Source organism: Bos indicus, chromosome 10 (assembly GCF_029378745.1).
Source record: "Bos indicus isolate NIAB-ARS_2022 breed Sahiwal x Tharparkar chromosome 10, NIAB-ARS_B.indTharparkar_mat_pri_1.0, whole genome shotgun sequence".
Taxonomy (NCBI): domain Eukaryota; kingdom Metazoa; phylum Chordata; class Mammalia; order Artiodactyla; family Bovidae; genus Bos; species Bos indicus.
Genome location: NC_091769.1, coordinates 87601158 through 87623059, shown reverse-complemented (window position 1 = coordinate 87623059; position 21902 = coordinate 87601158). Strand labels below are relative to the sequence as shown.

General features: G+C 51.2%; 1 protein-coding gene across 2 annotated transcripts in view; it reads right to left on the bottom strand.

The window, feature by feature from the left end:
* Window positions 1–2023: 2023 nt before the first annotated feature.
* The window catches only part of ESRRB (estrogen related receptor beta), a 186182-nt gene continuing 166303 nt past the window's right edge, over window positions 2024–21902 (bottom strand). For both annotated transcript variants that reach the window (XM_070797896.1, XM_070797895.1), the window contains exons 5-7: window positions 20930–21091; window positions 11511–11780; window positions 2024–5690 (exon numbers count right to left, since the gene is read on the bottom strand). In XM_070797896.1, the coding sequence (XP_070653997.1) occupies window positions 5446–5690; window positions 11511–11780; window positions 20930–21091 (677 nt within the window). In that variant the 3' untranslated portion in view covers window positions 2024–5445. The remainder of the gene's footprint in view (window positions 5691–11510; window positions 11781–20929; window positions 21092–21902) is intronic.

Genomic DNA, 21902 nt, shown 5'->3' with positions numbered 1-21902 from the left:
CCTGCTTTTATCCTTGTTCTTCTCTGACCTGTCATCAACACATCAGCCAAAGGCTCCCGTTGAAATGAGATCATAGCTCTTCTTTAATCAAAACCTTCCACTTAAAGTGAAAGCCACACCTCCTGTGGCCCCAAGCCCCCAGGTGGTTTGTGCTCCCTCCCCCATGCCTCTCCCATTCCTTCCACCCACCCTCGTTTTCTTGATGTTCACTGAGCATACCAGGCATACTCCTACCTCAGGGCCTTTGTACGTGCTGGTCCCTCTGCTTGGAGAGTTCTTCCTACAGATGCCCACGTGACCCTCACCTTTCAACTTTCTATTCATTGAAACATTCTCGATGAGGCTGCCCTGACCACTCCTTTTAAAATGATATCACCACTTCCTTTTCTTGTTCCATCCACCCCTCCCCTCCACAGCCTGTCTTTTTCCCCTCATGGAACTTATCACATCCTGCCCAACTTAGAACCTGGTTATTTTTGCTCATTGTCTCTCTCTTCCTCCCACTAGACTGTGTTCACTATGAAGATAGAGACCGTGCCTTTTCTCTTTACTAAGGTAGTCTCTTTGCCCAGAAAAGTGTCTGGCACAGGACAGACCCTCAGTACATATTTGTTGAATGAATGAATGACCCTCAGTTATGTTTTTTTTCCCCTTTGATGCTTCAAATCCTTTGCTAACACAAAACGGGGATATTTGGGAGGACAAATTAAGAAAGATAAAGAAATGGATGAAAAAATGAGCTCTTAGCTAGCCTGATCACAATTATCTAGGCAAATTGAAGTACAGAAAATCCTAAAATACAGCCCAATAAAAATTTCTATTTTTATTACATTATATAATGCTATGGCTGACTGTTTTTCATAACTGTTTAATACCAGCTGTGTGTGTGGAAGGGCCGTGGGTATACATACATGTGCACATGCACCAGATATAGGTGAATTGAGAATTTACCTAAAGTAATCCACATCGGGTACTTTCACTTCCATGAATACTTAACTCATGCTCAAGACTTGCTAGGTGTTGATTCAGAGACTGCCATGTGTCTTTTCTCTTCCAAGAGCTTCAGGGAACTTGACTGCTCACTGAAAGTTGATCAGACCTTGAGCTGTCTAGGTGTGTGGGTTCTGTGGGTATCATAGCTGGTTGGTTGCCTCCTAGACTTTCAAACCAACTCTTTTTTGAGGCTGCTAGACTGATGTCTGTGACTGGCCTCACCCCAAGGTGGTCACAGTGAGGACAGGCACAAAATTCACTGGGATTCAGAATGAAGCCCAGATATTTTCCATGGTTGTAGGAAGATTTTTTTTCCCCTCTCTATCCATGATGCAAAATAAAAAGTTGGCAGTCTTCTTGTTACTATTAAAGAGGTTAGTGTGAAGACAAAGCATACAGACAGAAGAGGGCAGAACTGAGAGAATCAGAGGCATAGAGCCAGGGTTCCATTGACTTTGTGAACCTCTGGATCAAACCCTACCTGATGCCTGCCCCCATTTATAGATTTCACATCTATCCAATGCAGTGAGTCCAGGAAGCCCATATAAGCTGGGATGTTTTTACCTGCAACAAAAAGCATCCTGATACAGTCCTCTTGCTTTCTTTCAGGCCCTTCCTTCTGCCTCTCACAGGACCTGAGTGTGCGCTGAGGGTACAACATGAGGGCATCCTGCACGGTCTGTGTCACATGCATACATACAGACGCACTTCAAAGTCCTAAGGCAATGGATTGTTTCTGGTTCACGTATATCTGATGCTCCATTTTTCTGACACAAAGGAAAATAATAAAGGGCCTCACTTTTATTGTTTCAAAGCCTGAAAAGAAGTAGACGGGATTTTCAGACCGCTTAATTTACATCCCTGAATTTTGCCGCTGAACACATTTTAATGCCCATTTGAACCCCCAGAGAACCCCGAGGCCAAGTTGGTTCTCCCGATGGCCTCTCCTAGCATCAGCCTGAGACCTGCAGGCAGTGCTGTCCAGCGGACAGCCCGCCAGCCAAGATAATGTGTTAAGAGACTCTCTTGATAGGCTGTTCCTTATTTATTAGATTCCAGATACATGGGACCAGGATGGGAAGACTCCTAGGGCATTTGGGAGAACACATACAGAGGGGGGAGTATGTACAGGGGTGGTGATGCAATAAGGGACCATCATTTTAAAAAATATATACATCTTAAGAAGCCATTCCAGCCACATTATCCTTATTAGAAAATAAAACAATCTCCACATAGTGCTTTTCTTTGGTGCTCTTCCGTGGCACGGGCCTCTGTCCCCTCCCCACAACCCCCTCTGCCTTCTGTTGAGGGGCTGGGGGGACCCTGGAGGGAAGGGTGGCCCCTGACCCAGGGGGCGGGTGCAGACTCCAGCTCCTCTAAGGCCCTGCCACTGCCTCCCACCCAACATCCTGCTCTGGTCTTCCTACTCGGTTCTTAAATTGTGCCCTGGGGAATCACTGAAGCTTCCTCTGTACCAAAACTGCGAGCCCTTATCAAGGTTCACATGTGCCAAAGCCAGTCTAGAATCTCGAGAAAGTGTGGGGACACGGGCACCAAACAAAACCCAGCCAATACCACCTTCTCTGTGGTTGGATTTTTTTTCCATTTTATTTCTTGGTTCATTTCAATGACCTGTATCATGAGAGTACAACTGAGAAGGGTTATGTCCTCTTTACAGATTTCCAAGGAACAGTGGATTTGGGGGGAAAACTTCAGTTTTGTTCTGTTTAGGTGGGATGGGGTGTCCTAAACTCTCCTCACTTCACATCCTCCGCTAAGTCACCCCCCTCCCAACCTCCTCCCCACTTCCCAGGGAGGTCCCAAAAGCTGGCTAAGCTCCCAACTAAGAAGTTGGCCTGTAAAGTTCTCTGAATGCCAATGGATCCATCAAGTACGCACCAGGGCCTTCCCCACTGAACAGACTTCTCATCGTTCCCGGTACATTTCCTGTTGCCATGAGAGTTTTTTAATGTAAAAGCAGCAGCCACCTCAGTGGCACCAAGCCATCAGGATCATGGCCCCCCTCTGGTATAAAGGGGCTCTAACGCTGGCACACTGGCAGATGCATGAGCTCCGGCAAGGCAAAGCTGCCCTGTATATGCAACAACCACCGCCCACAAACCACCTGTTGCACTGTTAATCAGAGGTGCTTTTTCTAGAAAAGATGGACAGTGACGACCAGTTGTGAACTAGCCCCTGCAGCGGCTCACAGCTCAGGTCCTCACGCTCGAGCAGTGACTCTAACACAGAACGGGGGTGATGAGATGCGACCCTCTGCTCCCTGCCTCCTTGAGCACACAACTCAGTGAGAGGCTAAGGGAGTCAATGAACGGCCCCCAACAGCTAAGCAGGCCTGGGTTTTAACCCTGGTCCCTCAGAGGCACCTGCGCATCTATCCGCCCAGATCAGAGACTGCACAGGATGCTAGCAGCACCCTGGATCATTCCAGTGTTGCCAGACAAATGACTCTGGCCTTGAAGACTCCATAGACAAAAAAGGGAGGGAGCATACTTCGCTGGTCTGTGAAGTCTCTTGGAACCCCTGACATTTTCTCCATGAAGGTATCTGAGAGCAGCAGATGGGATTTAGCCAGCTCTCATGCCTGGGGTGACCTTAGCACATCCTGGAAGAAAAAGTTCAGAAGGAGCCGTGTCTGGGTGTGGAGAGGCAGAACCAGCTGCTTCCCTCGGAAGGCTGCGAGGCTGTGGAGGAGGATGCCTGGCCTCCTGGTCCTGGGGCTAGGTGGGTGGAGCTGCCTGCCTTTCAAAGTGACAAGAGGTCGGGGGTAGAATGTGTTGGACTCCCCGGGAAAGTGTCCCTGGCGGGATTGCTCTGATCTCTGCTTTAGAAGACAGCTGATTGGATGGATGCTTGAAACTCCTTCAGCCATGGGAGGTCCTGTAAACTGCTCTCAGCCAACCCCATGAGCCCCAGATGGTGTGTTCAAGTTGCCCTTCCCCCAGTCCGAGTGGGTTATAACGAACTTTCATAGCCGCTCACTGAAATGGGTGACCCACTGTTCCCATTCGGCCAGGACTGGACGGTTTCCTGGCAAATAGACTCTCAATGCCAAAACCGGTCCTGGGCAAACTGGGGTGGTTGGCACCTTACACAACAGCCTGATGGACTGGTAGGGGGTGGGGGTCTCCTGCCAGAAAGCTGGCATCTGAGCACCCGGGGAGCTACGCTCTACCTCCTTAGTCCAAGGATGGCGGGTGCAAACCCTCCTGCAGCACTGGCTCACCCTGCCCTTTGGAGGGCAAGGGAGGGGGCATCCTGGTGTCCACTGATCAGGCAGGCTGGTGACCTCTGTGGAGCCCCTGTCTTCAGAGTTCCCTTGCCTGCTCATCTCTGCTTCTGGGCCTTTCTGTGCTCAGCAAAGCTTGGTCTGGGCCTCTCCCTATTCCACCCGGGTCCTCCTAGAGCTGCCAGCCTAGAATCAAGTGCCCAGGGTGCCCTCGGAGGGGCCAGGTCCCTGCATATCCCTCAGTACCCCAGGCCCACCTGCTCTGGACTGCCCCCAGGGAGCGGGAGAAGCCTGCAGAAGAGGGGGCGCTGGGGCGTGGTGTCTTGGACCCTGCTCTGCTCTGAGCCAGCACCGTCCCCACCTGTGGGCCCTGAAGTCTTGGCTGGTGGAACCCACAGTGGGGGTGAGCTCTGAGGTCGGGCAGGAAGTTGCAGTGGGGTTCCTGGGGTGCCGGGGTGGAGAAGGAGGGGACCCTGGGGCAGCAGTGGAAGGCGGGTGGGGGGCGCACCAAGGGGGCGGGGTGACTAGGAAAATCCAGGAGCTCTGGCGGCTAGTCCCTGATGGTGAGCTGGGCTGGCCTGGGAGCCTAGGTGAAGACTGGAGGGAGGAAACCTTCTGGACTGCGGAAGGCGTGGGGCCTCCTGGGGGGCAGAACCTCAGAGTAGGCAGGGCCTCTGGAAGAAAGTACCTGCTTTCTGGGAGAGGAAAGCCTCCGAAGGTATACCCCCGCCTGAGTATGCCAGAGTCCTGGCACTAAACACTGACCGCCCAGGCCGTGGGTGGAGGCCGGGATGGGTGGGCGGGGATGTCGGAGAAGTGGTTACGAAATGTATGTGCTGCCTCCTGCTGATCAGGTGGGGAGAAGTTGCCTTTCCTCCTTGGTGGTCTCCGGCCTCAGGGGGGGAGTGAGCTCTGGCCCAGGCCTTGGCATTGCCATGGCGGAGGAAAAAAACACAACATACCAAATGAAAAAAAAAAAAAAAAGCCAGTTACAGATGAGCCCCGCACCTGCCTTTCCATCCCCGTACCCCCCGCCCCTCCAGCACCCGGGACTCTGCACACAGCCAGGAGGCGAGGAGCCCCTTCCGCCGCGACGGCTCACGGCCATGATACAGGACTTGAATGTTGAGGCTGGTGGCTGTGGAGGTGTTTGCGTCGGTCCATCCGTCTGTCCTTGGGCGGGAGTCCGTCCGTGGGCCGGGCCATCAGACCTTGGCCTCCAGCATCTCCAGGAAGAGTTTGTGCATGGGCACCTTGCCTTGCAGTTTGATGCTGTAGAAGTGCTGCACCGCCTTGGCGGCCGTCTGCCGCAGCAGGGGCAGCGTCAGCAGCAACTTGCCCGTCCTCCGAGGCTCCTCGTGGCGCTGGCTCAGCTCGTAGTCCTGCAGCGCCTCGTGCAGCAGGTCCTGCAGCTTCTGGACCGCCTCCAAATCCTCGATGTACATGGAATCTGCGGACACAGTGGGGTGGGCATTAGCGGTACGACTGCGGAGCGCAGCCCCGGGTGTAGGGGGCCCCCATCACTGCTTTCAGAGCCTTCCAGACCCTCACGTTACAGAGACAAAACCAGGCTCAGAAAGGTTAAGCTACAGGTCTGAAGTCTCAGAGGCCAGTGACTAGAGCTGGGGTTCACACCCAAGGAGAGATCTGTGCCTATGGAAGACTTTTCTTAGATAACCACCAGGAGGCGGCAGTGAAGGGTTTGAACAGGAGCAGTTTGCCCCAGAGGTGGGGCGGGGTGAGGGGGAGAACCTCTGGCGCCAAAGTGGTGGAATTGTGATCTTGCCCCCTCACTTGCTAGCTCTGTGACTTTCAGCACGTTGTTTCATTTGCACCTCATGTTCCTCATTTGTGAAAGGCCATAATACCTAGATCTACCTTGAGAGGCTAAATGAGTTAGTACCCATCAAGGGCTTAAAATAGTACTTGTCACAGCTATGATACCATCATCACCAGAACCATCACCACTACCACCATTATCTTATACCTTCACAATCGTCAGCTTATCACCAATGTCATATCACCACCACCATCACCATACCATCACCACCGCCATAACCATCACCACCGCCATAACCACCACCACCACCATAAATACCACCACCATCACCATCTTATCACCACCATCATCAACTTATCACCATCATGATCATCAGTTTATCACCACTGTCATATCACCACCATCATCATCACCACCATCACCTCCATCATCACCATCAGCATCTTATCAGCATCATGATATCAGCTTATCAGTCATATGATGTGATCAGTCATATCACCGCCATCACCATCATTATAGTCACCATCATGATTTTATTGTTACTGCTCCCACTTGGCACCAGCTCGAGTCTTCAGTGCACTCCCTAACCTTACAGAACAGTTGTTACAGTTGCATGTACACAGATAAAGGGGCTGAGTTCTGCATCTGGGTGCCCTGAGGTGGGGCGTATGGGGGAACTGAGATCGCTTGGCTGGACAGGTAGGGCACAAAGAAGGGAGATGCTATTGGGAGTTCTAGAAAATCCTGGGGAGGGCTTTGGACTCTGGCCATGAATTCCAAGTGAAATTTACCTAAATCGCAGAGGGGCAAGGAGGTGCCGGCCGATGGCTGGGTTACAGGTGGGTCCAAGTCAAAGCAAAGTGGAGCCCACTTCCTGGCCTCTGGAAAAATAACCCACCTTCTTCTGACATTCCTTAAAGATATTGAGCCTCCACCCTGAAGTGCAGCACCCAAGGCCTGTCCAAGGTGGGAGGGTAAGGGTGCATGTGGGTCAAGTGAACTGGAAGCTCGGGGTGGGTCACCACGGACGGCTGAGCAGGTTTCCCAGACTCCTCAAAGGAACAGCGCAGTTCTTTGCATGCTGTGTTTGCTAATTTTTTTTCCTTTCTATGCTGTGTTTGTTTAGCTACCAGACCGCTGAGGGCAGCTGTACCAACTGGCTGACCCCAGTGATGCCCTCTGACCTTGTGGCCCCTGCACTTAGCCCATGCCTCCACAGGCCCTGCCTCTTTCTCTTACGAGAACAGCAGTAGAGTGAGGTGGATGAGACTCTGGAGCCTTAGATGCTGTGTGACTTTGGCCAAGTTACTTAGGCTCTCTGAGATTGTTTCCTTGTCCATGACACAGAGCACATGAGGGTGCACGCCTCACAGGTGAGGGCTAAATGAGCCAGCACGTCATTAGGCACTCAGTAAGCAACTAATAAATGTTGTTATTATCGTTACTTTGAGAACTCAGAAGGCAGGAGATGCCCTTGAGGGGCTGGCCCCATACCTGAGATTCCCCCACAGTGTTCTGCTCCTTGTTGCTAAGGCAGTGAGGACTCTTCCTTTTGGCAGTTGGGGGAGAAACCTGGCTCCATTCCTACACTCTTGGCTGATTTCAGAGCATGGTCCCTGTAAGGCTGTGACCTGTCCATCCAGACCCCATGCCTCCTGCCAGCTTCCTCTCCCCATCACCCCGCCCTCCCCAAGGAGGCCAAAATTGGCAGCTGCCTTCGACCGAAAATGAAATAAAATAACATTGCAAGATTAATTTCTTTGCAATCTATCAGCGAGTCTGTATTGATGGCATTGATAAACTGTTAATTACAAAATCAATGGCTATGAATTTTTTTCTGCTGTCAAGGAGCCTTGGAGAGGCCAGGAGGGGGTGAAAGACAGCCAGCTGGCTCCCGAGGGGCTGTTTTGGGGCAATAGCCTCTGAGGTGCTCCGGCCCACGTAACCTCAGCAGAGGCACCCACAGTGGGTTGCCTCCAGGCAATGATCTCCTAGCCCTTCTCTCCTCCAGCTAACACACTATCTGCCTGGATGACTTCCCCCTGGCTGCTGGGAACAGGCCATGTCCCCGGAGGCTTTCAAGGCTCCCTATACCAACCCCATTCCACTCCACTCCCTTCACAGTCCTGGAGCTCCAGTCTAATACCAACAGCTCTTCTAGCCTAATCTCTCAACAGGCCTGTTCTTTCTGTTTCCTGCCTGCACCTGGTCACTCCATGACTCAGCCAAGGTTGTGGGCATCACAAACTCCTCTTTTCCCACTTAGAGCTCTTGGATCTGCAGAGAGCTGCAGGATGGCCTGGTAAATACCACGGGGCCAAGAAGTCCAAGTTCCTGGCACTCTGTCGCTCACGACAAAGCATGTACTCAGGTAAGCTTGATGCTAGCTGAAGTTCCTGATGGGCTCTGTCAGTCTTTGCATGGGTGCTCAGTCACTTCATTCATGTCCGGCTCTGTGACCCTGTGGACTGGAGCCCACCATGCTCTCCTGTCCATGAGATTCTCCAGGCAAGAATACTGGAGTGGGTTGCCACACCCTTCTTTCTCCAGGGTATCTTCCTGACTCAGGGATCAAACCCAGGTCTCCTGTGTCTCCTGCGTTGCAGGCAGATTCTTTACCACTGAGACACCAGGGAAGCCCGTCAGTCCTTAGGAGTTTCATGTGTGTGTGTGTGTGTGTGTGTGTGCGCATGCATGCACTTGGATATGCATGTGTGCATGTCTGTCTGTATGTATTGAGATCAAGACAAGAGCAGCTGGCAGAGCTGAATAGTCCTCGGAGAGCCCTTGCAGTTTGTCCGTGGGGGGTGAGGTGACCACTGAGCGGCCTCCTACCTCTTCACACTCCTCTCCTGGTCCGGGCAAGCTTGAGCTCCTGGTCTCTTTCATGAGAAGTGGTCAGGAGACTCCAACAACAAGGATGTGCCCTTGAGGGTCTGGCCAGCCCTGCTGCGTCTCTCTGTGCTCCCCAGTGTCCTCTGCTCTTACTGATTTCCTCTCCTCCTCTGCCCTCGCAAACCCCCAGCCCCTCTATGACCACTGACTACAATGCCTCCCTTTGAATAGGAGAGCGTGCAGGGCTGTGAGGGTGTGAGACTCGGCTGTATGACGTGTGATGACCGAGATCTGTCCCCTACATTTGTCAAAACAGATAGAACCGGACAACACAAAGAGTGCGCTCTGCTGGCAACTCTGGACTTTGGTTAATAATAATGTATCAACATTGGCTCATTAATTGTAACAAATTACCACACTAAGCCGAGATGTTAATAATAGGGGAAATGGTAACAGGGATTGGAGGACATGGGTGGGCTGGTGTGTGGAACTCTATGGAACTGTACCTGATCAGTTACTCTGTCAACCTGAAACTGTATGAAAAAATCCCAACAGCATTAGCATTCTCTAACAAAGACTACATTGCAATTTTGGAATCCCAAGGTGTGGGTAAATGGTCTCTACAGAGGTATGTAAAATGTTTAATTCTTATTTTACATTAGTTTTTTTTTTTTTTTTTTTAATAAAAGGGATTTGAACTAAAAAAAAAAAAAAGCTTCCCTCTGTCTATTAGGTTGGGTTTCTTAGAAGCAGAGCCCGACACAGGGGTTCAGGTGCAGGGGATTTGTGGAGAGTGTGCTTTCAGGAGAAAAGGTGGGAGGTAGGATAGAGCGAGGGTAGGAGCAAGCAAGGTAGGGAGGCAGCGCTTGGCTCTGATCCCACTCCAGGAGTCCAGCCTTTTGTTCTCCTGTGTGTGTCTGCCATTGGCTGAAGGTGTGTGTGGGGTGTGGGGAGTTGATGGAATCCTCCAAACAAGGCAGATAAAGGTAGGTCTCTGGTGAAGGGAGAAGCTATGAGCTATTAGCAGCAAAATTCAGCAGCTGGGGCACGGGTGTGTTAAGCTAGTGAGGGGGGTTCTGAGTGGGGCACCAACGGCAACCCCTGCCTTCTCCATGAAGCCATTTGTTAGGGGGCCAGCTGTCCTGCTTTTCCAGGAACTGCTGTTTCTCAGGACATGGAACTTCCAGTGAAAGTGCGACAGCATCAAGCAAACCAGCTGGTTATCCTGTCTGTACATCTGGAACCAGCTCTCCTTCTTCCACACACTGATAACACTTGTTTCCTCAAATATTAATAATAATGACAATAATTAATATTTATTGAACATTTCCTCTAGGCAAAGCACAGAGGTAAGTGCTTATTTAAAAAACATTTAAAAAACAAAAGTGCTCAGAGGAGGGACAGAGATGTTCCCACTTTACACACGGGACAGAGCTACGGAAGGTTGCCACACTGCTACTAAATATCACAGCTAGAATTCAAACTTGGGTCCCATTTCCACTTGAAGTGTCTGCGTGCCTGACACTCTTTCTTTAGGAGAGGGAGCCTACCTTTCTCCTTCTTCTGCAATCCCCACCCCAACCCCCGGCACCTGGCCTGGTACCTGCAGAGGGCGGACACCTTCTGAGTGTGGACACAGGTTATATTTAAGCTCCCAGATAGTCTAGTCGGAAGTTGGTAGGTAGAGGCTAAAACAACTGGAGTGAAGCCTCCTTTTTAATGCCAGGAGGGTTTTCTCTCTTGGGCCTGGGCAATTTGAGCAGGAGATTTAAGGAGCCTGTATAAGCTTGGAGTTGGTTTTGGAATCTGGGGACCTGGGCTTAGGTCCCAGTACTCTTTGGCTGTGTGACCCTGGGCAATGTGCTTCAGCTTTCCAAGCCCCCAGTTTCTCCATTTGTAAAGTGGGCTTAAAATGATAAGACCGTTGCTCATAGGGTTGAATTGTAAGACAAAATCGGTTCACGGCTAATTGATTTAATAGGCTGCATACTTAAGTGCCAGGCATGTTGTAAGCATAATTTTACAGAAATAAATCCCTTCCATAGTCTTCTGGGGTGGAATCTTCTGGACTGTTTGCTATTCCCATTTTACTGATGAAGAAACTGAGGCACAGAGTGACATGAGGCACAGACTTGCTCAAGTGACAGAAGCAGGATTTGACTCTTAGCAACTGGGCTCTGCTCAAACGGTAAAGCATCTTTCTACAATGCGGGAGACTACTAGAGCCCTGGGTTGGGAAGATCCCTTGAAGAAGGAAATGGCAATCCACTCCAGGACTATTGCCTGGAGAATCCCATGGACAGAGAAGCCTGGTAGGCTACAGTCCATGGGGTTGCAAAGAGTCGGACACGACTGAGCGACTTCACTCACTCACTCAACTGGGCTCTAGAACCTGTGCCCTTAACCCTCGTGCTGATCTGCATGGCAAGGGCCCAGCAGAGGGCTTAGGAAATACTGAACCAATGCCAGCCTTCGTCACCACCTTTGCAACTCCGGGCCACCTCATGCACAACCTTTGGTGGCAAGAAGCTCTAGCATCATCATGCCACTCCTGCTCCTTGGAGCCACCCTAATCGCTGGCCCCAGAGCTGTGCATGCTCCCCTGGGCCCCAAGACCTGTCTGAGCTCCCCTGCAGGCCCCACCCTTGCCCGTACCTGAGTTGGCCAGGGCCAGGGCCTTGAGCGTCACGAACTCCTCCTTCTCCACCTTGAGCTTCTTGTACCTGCGCACCAGCTGCAGGATGGCCCGGTAGAGCTCCAGCAGCCCCGCGAGGCGGGAGTGCTCCTCGTCCATGATGTAGTCCTCCGCATACACCAGCTTGTCGTCGTAGGGCAGCGAGCGGTACACGATGCCCAGGATAAGGATCTCCATCCAGGCGCTCTGCAGCAGGCTCATCTGGTCCCCCAGCGAGAGGTTGGAGAAGCCTGCCGGGAGAGGGGGCCAGCAGGGTGGCAGCGGTCAGGTGGGTGGGCTGGGGTGGAGGGCAGAGGGGGAGGGGAACCTCTGCCTGCCCCTCCCTTCCACCTGCTGGACTCACGGTCCTTCCTTGGTGAATGAGTCAGATGCGGAATTCAGGGAAAAGACTTATGTAACGAGAGCTCAGTCAACGCTGACAGTTGTTACTGTCCTTGTCCTTGTTAGTTCTACATATTTTTCAAATGTGCGACGAGGCTTTTTGATTAACCAAAGGCATTTGTAATTTAAGGAGCTCCTGAATACATAGTAGAATCAGGAAGTGGCAGGACAGCGTCCCCTCCACTGAGAAGCTTCCAGATCCCCCTCTCTGCTCAAAGCAGGGGAGGCGTGGGGGTTTTAGAGTGACATCTGATCCTTAAGGTGGAGTCTCAGCTGTACGGAAGCAAGGGGCCCAACCAGGAAGGAGGAAATCACCTGCTCCCAGCCAGTGACCCCCTAGTGACCACAGCTGGGGCTGCTAAGTGCTCAAGAGCCCTCGGAGTCAGGGGGCACTTTATCACGGGCAGCCTATCCTCCCAGAAGTCAGCCCCGCTGGCCTGGCCATCACTCTTCACCTAATGATGTCCTAAGCAGTCCTGTATCCTGTGAGCTTGGATCATGGCCGTTTCCCCTTTGGAAAAGACCCTGATGCTGGGAAAGACTGAGGGCAGGAGGAGAAGGGGGAGACAGAGGATAAGATGGTTGGATGGCATCACCAAACATGAGTTTGAGCAAAGTCTGGGAGATAGTGAAGGACAGGGAAGCCTGGCGTGCTGCAGTTCATGGGGTTGCAAAAAGTCAGGCAGGATTTAGCGTTAAACAACGAGCATGGAGTCCAGAGTGAAAGAAGGTTAGGGGCGGGGATGGCTCCAGAATTATGACACCGTCTTGTTCAGTGTGCTCTGGAGATTGCCTGGGCTTGAATCCCAATTCCTCATTTACTACCTGTAGGCTGACCTTGGAGGAGCTGTGCTACTTCCCCAAACCTCAGCTTGCTCATCTGTGAAATGGGCACAACAGTAGTGCCTGTCTCAGAGAGCCGCTGTGAGGCCTAAATGAGACGACAATTACGCAACATACATTTACTGAGCTCTTGCTATTATTAGTGATGAGATGAAAAGTCTTCATCTGCGAAATGAGAAGGATACGCTGGAACTGAGTTACATGTGCACTTAACTTGCTGCTGCTGCTGCTAAGTCGCTTTAGTAATGTTCGACTCTGCGACCCCATAGACGGCAGCCCACCAGGCTCCGATTTAAAAGAAAGAAAAACTAAAGGAAGGAAAGAAGGAACAGAAGGGAGCAGGGAGGGAGGAAGAAAGCTGATTTTCAAATATCTTGATTACTAAACGCAAGGCAGTAACTTCCACCGAAACTCAGGAGTGGATTCCAACACCAACTGCGCCAGACACACCAAAAAGGAAAGGTACCCACAGAGTCATGGCACCCCACGTCTGTCACGGACAACTGAGATTAAGAGATCTCCCTAGGAGTAACTCTTCTTGCGTAGGACTCTTGCTGACCTAGAACCTCAGCCTGCTTAGATGCAGGGTTCTGATTTGGGGTGAGAGGAGAACAAAGAGAGATGGCATGTAGGAAACACTTAGCACCTCCCCCCTGTACCCCCAAATTCCCCTGCCATCCCAGCCACACACACAGTCAGTGCTCAGCAAACCTGAACCAGGAAGGTGGCGATGGCTGTAGCTGTCACTGTCGTTGTAGTTGTTGGCATGCTACTGACACGACTCTTCTCCCCTAAAGCCTGGAGGTCCTGGGGGTCCCAAGCTTCCAGACTGGCCCACTGCCCTGGGTTTCCACGGAGTCTACTCCACCCTCACCTGCTGTCCTGTCTCTGAGAGCCACTGTCCCTCCCTACTTTCCAACCAGTGTAACCAACCAGTGCTCAACTTTAGGGGGTTCCCAGGGGATGAAGCCCCCTTCACTAGCAGGTCCCCCGTTCCCAGTGAACACCCTTCTTAGTCTGATCACTGCGGTTCACAGGCTGATCTGTAGCCCTGGGGCCTGGGATCACCACCCGGCTGCTGGCACCCCCAGGTGACCGCCCACAGAGCTGGAGTGATTACTCTGAGGCCACGGGGCAAGCGTGGATGGCTGCGCCTTCCCGGGGGACAGGCTGTGGCACACAGGGGTCAGGGGCGTGTGCTGTCGTCCAGACCCAGCGTGGGAGCAGAGGACGTGCGGCTGCCTGCAGTGGTGGGGAGAGCCGGGAGGTAATGAAAGATAGATAGAAATGGACATCCAATTTCCCTTATCGAGCCTCTGAGCGGGAGAGGCCTGGGGTGACATTAATTAACAGATACCAATCAGCCAGCATGGGGGTGTGTGTGTGTGTGTGTATGCACGGACGTGTGGACTGCACTGGGGGTGTGGGTCTCAAGGCAGACAGACTGGGAGGGAAGATGTAGGAGGTGGATGGGGCGAAATTAATAGACAATTGAATTGGAAGGTGGCAGAGAAGGAAGGCGAGCTGGGCTTCTGGAAAAGGAGAAAAGACCCGTACGAGGTTCATCACTAGGAGACCATGAGCTCTGCCCCTCTGTTCACCCCACAAATACTTACTGAGCACCTACTAAGTGCCAGGCCCTGTGCTGGGCACTGGGGACAGACCGGCCAGCTTGAACCAGGGCCAGGCCCTGCCTTCATGAGCTCGGTCAAGAGGGAAAGACACACCCCAGTGTGTGTCTTGTGAGGTTTAGGGCTGTCAGAAAAGCTACCCCGAGAGGAAGGGCTGAAGATATGCAAAGGGGGAGTTTGGCCCAAATGAGAGAGAGTCCAGGCGGCTTTACAGGAGAGGAAGCTTTGGGGCCGAGCTCTGAAAGGCAAGTGGGGTGTGTCTGCGTGGACGGCTGTCACCTCTGGGCTCCTGGGAGCATGGTCTCCCCCACTGCCCAGCACCTGGCCTGCGGCAGAGGGGCTCCACAAACATTCCCAGCACAGAGGAGGGAACGGACAGATGCCACTGGGCCTCGAGTCTCGGGTGATGAGAAAACAGGCCAAAAGAACAGGGTTGGACCCTCTTAGTCCTCTGGGCAGGATTCCAGGTTGAGCTGCCTTTGCTGATCCTGTGTGAGTCAGAGACAGGCCTGCAGGGCAGGGGGTGTGGTGGAGGTGTGGTGGCGGGGATGAGTGCCTCCGGGACGTAGGGTCAGCACCTGAGGGTGCCCTGGGGCCTGTGCACACACCCCCGGCTAGGATGGTTTGGGGAGTGACTCAGCCCCTGACTCTCTTTCTCCTTCAGAAGGAGCTGGAAATAGTGTTCAAAATCCAGCTGCATGCTCCGAAGTGCTGCCCGGCGGACAGAAGCGGCTTCATGTTGCAGGGATGTGGGGAGGGGGGAAATAAGACTGGATATTTTCTAATATTTGAAACAGTCTGAATATTTTCTAATGTTTGGAAAAAAAAAACACTAGAAAAAAAAAAGAGAAGTAAAAATGACCTCTAGGAGACAGGAGGGGGAGGGGGTGGGGATGGACCTAAGAATTAGTTCTCCATACACATTTTTGCCTAGTTTGATTTGCATGTTGAAGAAGTAAGATTAAATTAACCGTAACATAAAAGGTATGTTCCTATCCACCTAGCCATCTCACTGTTAGGAATTTCTCCTAGAAAGAGAAGTATGTATAAACACACAAAGGTACATGTGGAAGGGGTGTTGGCTAGATCCATTTGTAAGGACCCAAAGCAGGCAACAAGCTACACGCAACCCATGTCCTTAAATAGAAATGTACTAAATGTAATTATTAGCTAGGTGAGTGGTACATTAGAAGCCACTAGAGAGAACCACTTGTGCAGATGTGGAAAGATACCCATTGTCCAAGAAGGATGCAACTGTTAAGGGCGTAGATGCCAGAGCCAGCCTGTCTGTCGGAATCGCAGCTCTGCTGACCCCTTGGCTGTGACCCTGGGCACATTTTTCTGTGCCTAAAATGGGAATAATACTACTACTTACCCCAAGGGTTTGTTTGGGTTAAATGAGCTAATGCATAGACCACTTAGAAGAACACGTCTTAGCACACAGTAATGGCTACTAGTTCATATAACTAAATGAACACAGCAGAGTGTAAAGCAGTGTTACAGGAGGAGTCACGGTGGGGAGGGGACACACACGCGCGCAGGCACACCCACATACACATACGATGCTGCTTAAGAAAGATGGGTATTTGGAATACATCACTTCCACCCCTCTGCCACCCCTTTACTGGAAGCAGTATTCTTTTATTAAACCCAAACAAAGGAGCTGAAGCTCTCCTCCCTGCCCTTCAGCAATGCACCCTTCACTTCTGCATTTCTGTGCTGGGCTGGGTCTGCCCCTCCATCAGGTGACCAGCAATACCGAGGCAGAGGGGGCTGCTGGGGGAAGCTGCGTGGGGGGCTGCCCACTGCCCCTCTCTTCCCATCTGTCCCACCTTGAGCTCTGCTGCCCCCCCGGAAAGTTGCTTTATCGGCACCAACTGATCTAATAACATTCAGGCTCTTCCCAAGACCCCATCCCCCAGTGATTTGACAGCATGAGCTCCTAGAATTAAAAAAAAAGAGCACATAATTTGTGGCAAGTGGAGTTCATAATCTGTTAATTTATTATCGTTTCTGTCGACCTGGAGGGCCATTAGCAGAGGTAATAAAGGGAGATATAATTATAGGATCTGAGGCCACTCCAGACACAGCTGCTGTCACTCGGCAGCCCATATTTCATCGGCCGCTGGCGTTCTTTCCCCAGGGTGAGCCAGACGGTGGCTACCTGGGCGCAGGGCAGCCCAGGGACCCTCTGTGAGGAGGCCTTTTGGGGGGCTCCCCTGCAGAAGTTGTGCACATGTCAACCTGGGCCGGGCAGGGCCGGCTGGGGGGAGGCTGTCTGACTGGGGCACCCTTGGGGCTGCCTGAGCTGGGAGGATAACAGTTAATAACATCTGGGGGCGGCAATTCATCAAGTGATACCCACTGCCTGTGCTGCCTCTTGCTCTCATCTCTCCCTGCCGGGGAACCAGAGGTGGACACTCTAAAGACTTGGGCTTGTCCTCTGGGCAACCTAATACTTGGAAAATTCAACTCAAGGGGATGGGCAACTTCAGACTGACTTAAACAAAAGGACAGCTGCTATTCTGAAGGAATCTGAATCACCCCCAAGCTAATCCACTGGACACACCCTTGCAGAAGAGTGTGTTCAGAACCACCACTTCGTGGCAAATAGATGGAGAAACAATGGAAACCATAGCTCCAAAATCACTGCAGATGGTGACTGCAGTCATGAAATTAAAAGATGCTTACTCCTTGGAAAAATGCTATGACAAACCTAGACAGCGTATTAAAAAGCAGAGACATACTTTGCCGACAAAAGTCCGTCTAGTCAAAGCTGTGGTTTTTCCAGTAGTCATGTATGGATGTGAGAGTTGGACTATAAAGAAAGCTGAGTGCCGAAGAATTGATGCTTCTGAACTGTGGTGTTGGAGAAGACTCTTGAGAGTCCCTTGGACTGCAAGGAGATTCAAACAGTCCATCCTAAAGGAAATCAGTTCTGAATACTCATCGGAAGGACAGATGCTGAAGCTGAAACTCCAATACTTTGTCCACCTGATGGGAAGAACTGACTGATTGGAAAAGACCCCGATGCTGGGAAAGATTGAAGGCGGGAGGAGAAGGGGATGACAGAGGATGAGATGGTTGGATGGCATCATTGACTCGATGGACATGAGTTTGAGCAAGCTCCAGGAGATGGTGAAAGAAAGGGGAGCCTGGGGTGCTGCAGTCCATGGGGTCGCAAAGGGTCGGACACTGAACTGAACTGAAAACTATGGAGGAAATGCAGGGAGGTGCCAGCAATGAGTTTATGCTCAGATGACCCTTCCTTCTGGCTAAGCTGGTGGCTCAGTGCCGCATGAGTATGTCTGCTTCCGTGCACAGCACCTAATGCCCTTCTGGACTTTTCCTCCATGGCCACTGCCCATCAATCCTGAAGACCTAGCTCAACTCATGTGCTGAAGCCCGTGGCATCCCTCCTGCCTCTGTGTTCCATCCTGTGGTTTTTCCTGATGCATTTGATAACTAAGCCTCTTCCTTCGCATGAGTGAGATACAGGAGGTGGGAGATGGGTGAGTAGACAGGAAACAAGATTGGTCTTCGGGGGTAATTGTTGAAACAAGGTAATGAAGGTTCATCATACTATTTGGTCTACTCTCCCCTTGAAATTTTCCGTGAAAAAAATCTTTTTAAAGTTATCTATATTATTCCCAAAGGAGACCCTTAGACCCTTAGGGCTCCAGAGGTGGAGCTTAGGGCAGAAATGAATGGAATTATTTGTATCAGCCACAACTCCAAGCAAGAGTGTGTACGTGCATGCTAAATCGCTTTAGTCGTGTCCGACTCTGTGCAACCCTCTGGACTGTAGCCCACCAGGCTCCTCTGTCCACGAGGAGTCTCCAGGCAAGAATACTGGAATGTGTTGCCATGCCCTCCTCCCGGAGATCTTCCTGGCCCAGGAATCAAACCCAAGCCTCCTGCATTGGCATGTGGGTTCTTTACCACGAACGCCATCTGGGAAGCCCTCAAGAGAGCTCACGTACCGTTCATGTGCAATGTGTGAACACGCAATTTCGCTTCAATAAGTGCAGCAAAAGCAGATCTGAAGCACCCTTTATGTGCCAGGCTCTGGACCAGACGACACTGAGGCGTGAGGTATGGTTTCCTGTGCTTAATTCAGGGCAGCGGGTTGGGTTCCTCTCCAGGGCACTAAACTGAGCCGATTTAAGAAGCCAGTCCTTCTGTCTGTCCAGGAACCAAGATGGACAGTTGATGACTCAAGCCCCAGGATGGGGCCCTGACTTGTATAAGCCTGCTCTTTCTCATTCTCTTTCTAAGGGCCAGTGAGCAGGTCTTCAGATAAGTTTTCCATCTAATCTGAGATGGGATTAAGTCAATTAGTTTAACTGAATCAGGCACTTGATTATGTCATCACCCTTAATATGAAGTTTACATGCAGTGGCAGAAGACCCTATTAATTAATTTTACCTTAAACACTAGAAGGTCAGGCCCAAATAATTCAGCATGCAAATGTATGCAAAATAGGCAAATTAGCATTTGAGACAGACAAATGAGCCCCTATGTTTATTTTATTTTTTAATCAAAAGGAATTCAGCTCTGGACAAGGAGAAATGATGTGAAAGGAGGCTTTTAATACTATTAGCAACGACAACAACCATGGTCATGGTCTCTGCCATTTATCAAGTGCCCACTATGTGTGGGGGCTGGGCTAAATGTGCCATAGCCTCCCAGCAACCCAAAGGAGTTGGGGGCTGGGGGGCTGTTATTCACAGGTGGGGACCCTGAAGCACAGAAAAATGAAGCATCTCACACTGGGGCACCAAGTATCTCTCTCTAAACCAGTTAGGACCGAGCTGGGAGGAGGGCCCAGGTCTCCCAGAATCCTCAGCAACCATCCTGCTCTGCTCACTGCCCTCTTGGCTGGGCACAGACAAGAAGTGGAGCTGGGGGGGTGAGAAGGAAAATGGGCGCAGGGGACGCAGTGACTCCTGGTTCTTCTCCACCCCTGGGAGGCACTGTGGGCATGAGGTGGTCAAAAAAGGAGGCAGTGACCTGCGGGTCCACCAGGAGCCACTCCTGAACCATTGCTGTGATGCAGTTATCTGCTCAGGCTGGAAGAGGAGCATGTGATGGGAAGCGGGGTGTGCGGGGGGGCCGTGCCCCATTTGGCCCTGGGTTAGTGGAGCAATCCAGGCTGAGGTGTCTTAAGCAGTGGCCTGACCCCACATTGTTGCTGAATCAGCACAGGGCAGATTCAAAAACTACTGAGTGTGTAATCCTAAGAGGCTGAGCTCCTTAGTAAGGGCGCTCCAGCCCAGATCCCCGGGGAGCCCAGCCCTGAGTCAGGGAGTCCCTGCTGAAGGAATTCTAGGCTTCCTGCCAACGGTGATACCAGCAACATCTCTGAGCTGTTATCCGCAGGAAGGCTCACTCCCATAAGTCGTGCACATAGCATCTTATATAAGGACTTTCTGACCTGCCCCAATCAACTGTGGGCCTTGGCATCTGAGGTTTAGGACACCTTTGCTACAGAACCACGAATGCTGTATTCATCTTTCAGAGCCAGTGGCAAACACAGAAGGGATCTACAGACAGGAAGATAAACTGTCCCATGTCACATAGCTAGGAAGAATCTGAGTCCACCATAGGTCACTGCCAGAGGGGAACAGGCTGTTTCCCCGACATTATGAACCAAGCCGTGAGAACTGTAAAGGAGCAAACTGCACAGACTTTAGAAAGCCCCTCAGCAAAGGTGTGATGTAGAGGATGTGGGTATCTGTGTCTACATAAACATAAAAAAAAGTCAGCTCCTTCCTTTTATCCAGTTTTAAAAGGCTGAAGGAGGGGTCTGGAGCCACAGGCAATGAAGAGAAGTCTGGATCACCCAAGACCTGTTCATTACATATACTTCTCATGCCAGAAATGATCTTAAAAATCACAGGATCCAAATTAAGAGACTGGCCTCCCTTAAGATCAGGCAAAAGGGAATAGCGAGCATATGGCTGATGTCAAAGACGTATCAAAAGCATCCCACACCCGCTTGCATTTCATCCCCATGTCAAAGTGCACGAAGGAGGTAGTGCTGGTATTCCCTCTGTGCAGAGAGGTCAGGTGACCTGCCCTGGGTCACACAGCTAGGAAGTTGCAGACCTAGAACTCGAACCCCAATCTGATTCCCAAGCCCACGCTCTTAACCACTCCACTTCACTAGTAGGAAACAAGAGAGTCAATGCCTCTTCTATTTCCCAGTATATGATCAATATGGAGAAAACCCTGTTCTTTGGCCTTTAAGGATCCAAAGAACTTGCTTTGATTGTTACCTAATGTAGAAGCAATCATAGCCCCACTAGAATGCTAATCAGGAGCATCACTGGACCTTCCAAATGCCTGCTCACCTCCAATCTCACAAAGAGAGAAAGGATCCCAGAGAAGAACAGGCTTGCCAAGATCCCACATGGCTCCTGGGTTCCGGGCTCCCACGCATCAGAACCAGAGCCATGGGGAGAAGAGCTGCTAGTCTCTGCCTACACCCTCCCCCAGTCCCGTGTCCCTGTGGGACTCACCTGGGATGTGCTTGGCCCAGCCAATGATGACCACGAGCTCCCTGTCTGCCAGGTCACAGAGAGTGGTCAGAGCCTTGATGTCGCCCTCTGGCATGCCGGGCGGAGGCATGGCATACAGTTTGTCCGGCTCAGCCACCAGCAGGTAGGAGACGATTTTAGTCACTGCAAAGACCAAGGGGAGAATGTAAATGCCTGGGGAAAGAGGAAAGAGGCCAAGGCGGAGCCTGAGATGGCTCTGGAAGAAAATTTGGGTCCCAGGGAGCCCTAGGAAGGTCAAACATGTCTCAACCCTACTCCCTCCCTCCCACCCTGCCTCCCTCTCTCCCTTTCTTCCTTTTTTCTTTTTTTTAAATTTTACTGATGTATAGTTAATTTACAATGCTGTGTTAATTTTTGCTGTATAACAAAGTGACACAGTTTTATGTATACATATATATATATATATACACACATATACATACATATATACACACACACACATATATATATACACACATTCTTTTTTATATTCGTTATATTGGTTTATCCCGGGACATTGGCTATAGTTCCTCGTGCTTACAGTAAGACCTTGTCATCCATCCCCATTCTATGTGTAATAGCTTGCATCCCTTCCAACCCCCAACTCCCTCCGTCCTTCTCGCACACCCCCTCCCTTTCCGACTCCATAAAGTTGCTGGCAGTGATGATTTGGGCTGCTGGGAAATATCCCAACAAGGGAAGCTGCCTGGTAAATTCTCTTGAGAGGACCCTGATTCAAGTGGGAGGTGAGGGGACATGCTCTGGAGACTGGAATCATGCTGCATTTAGAATCCCGTTCTGTACTTCCTGGTGACTCAGATGGTAAAGAATCTGCCTGCAATACAGGAGGCCCGGGTTCTATCCCTGGGTTGGGAAGATCCCCTGGAGAAGAGAATGGCAACCCATTCCAGTATTCTTGCCTGGAGAATTCCATGGACAGAGGAGCCTGGTGAGT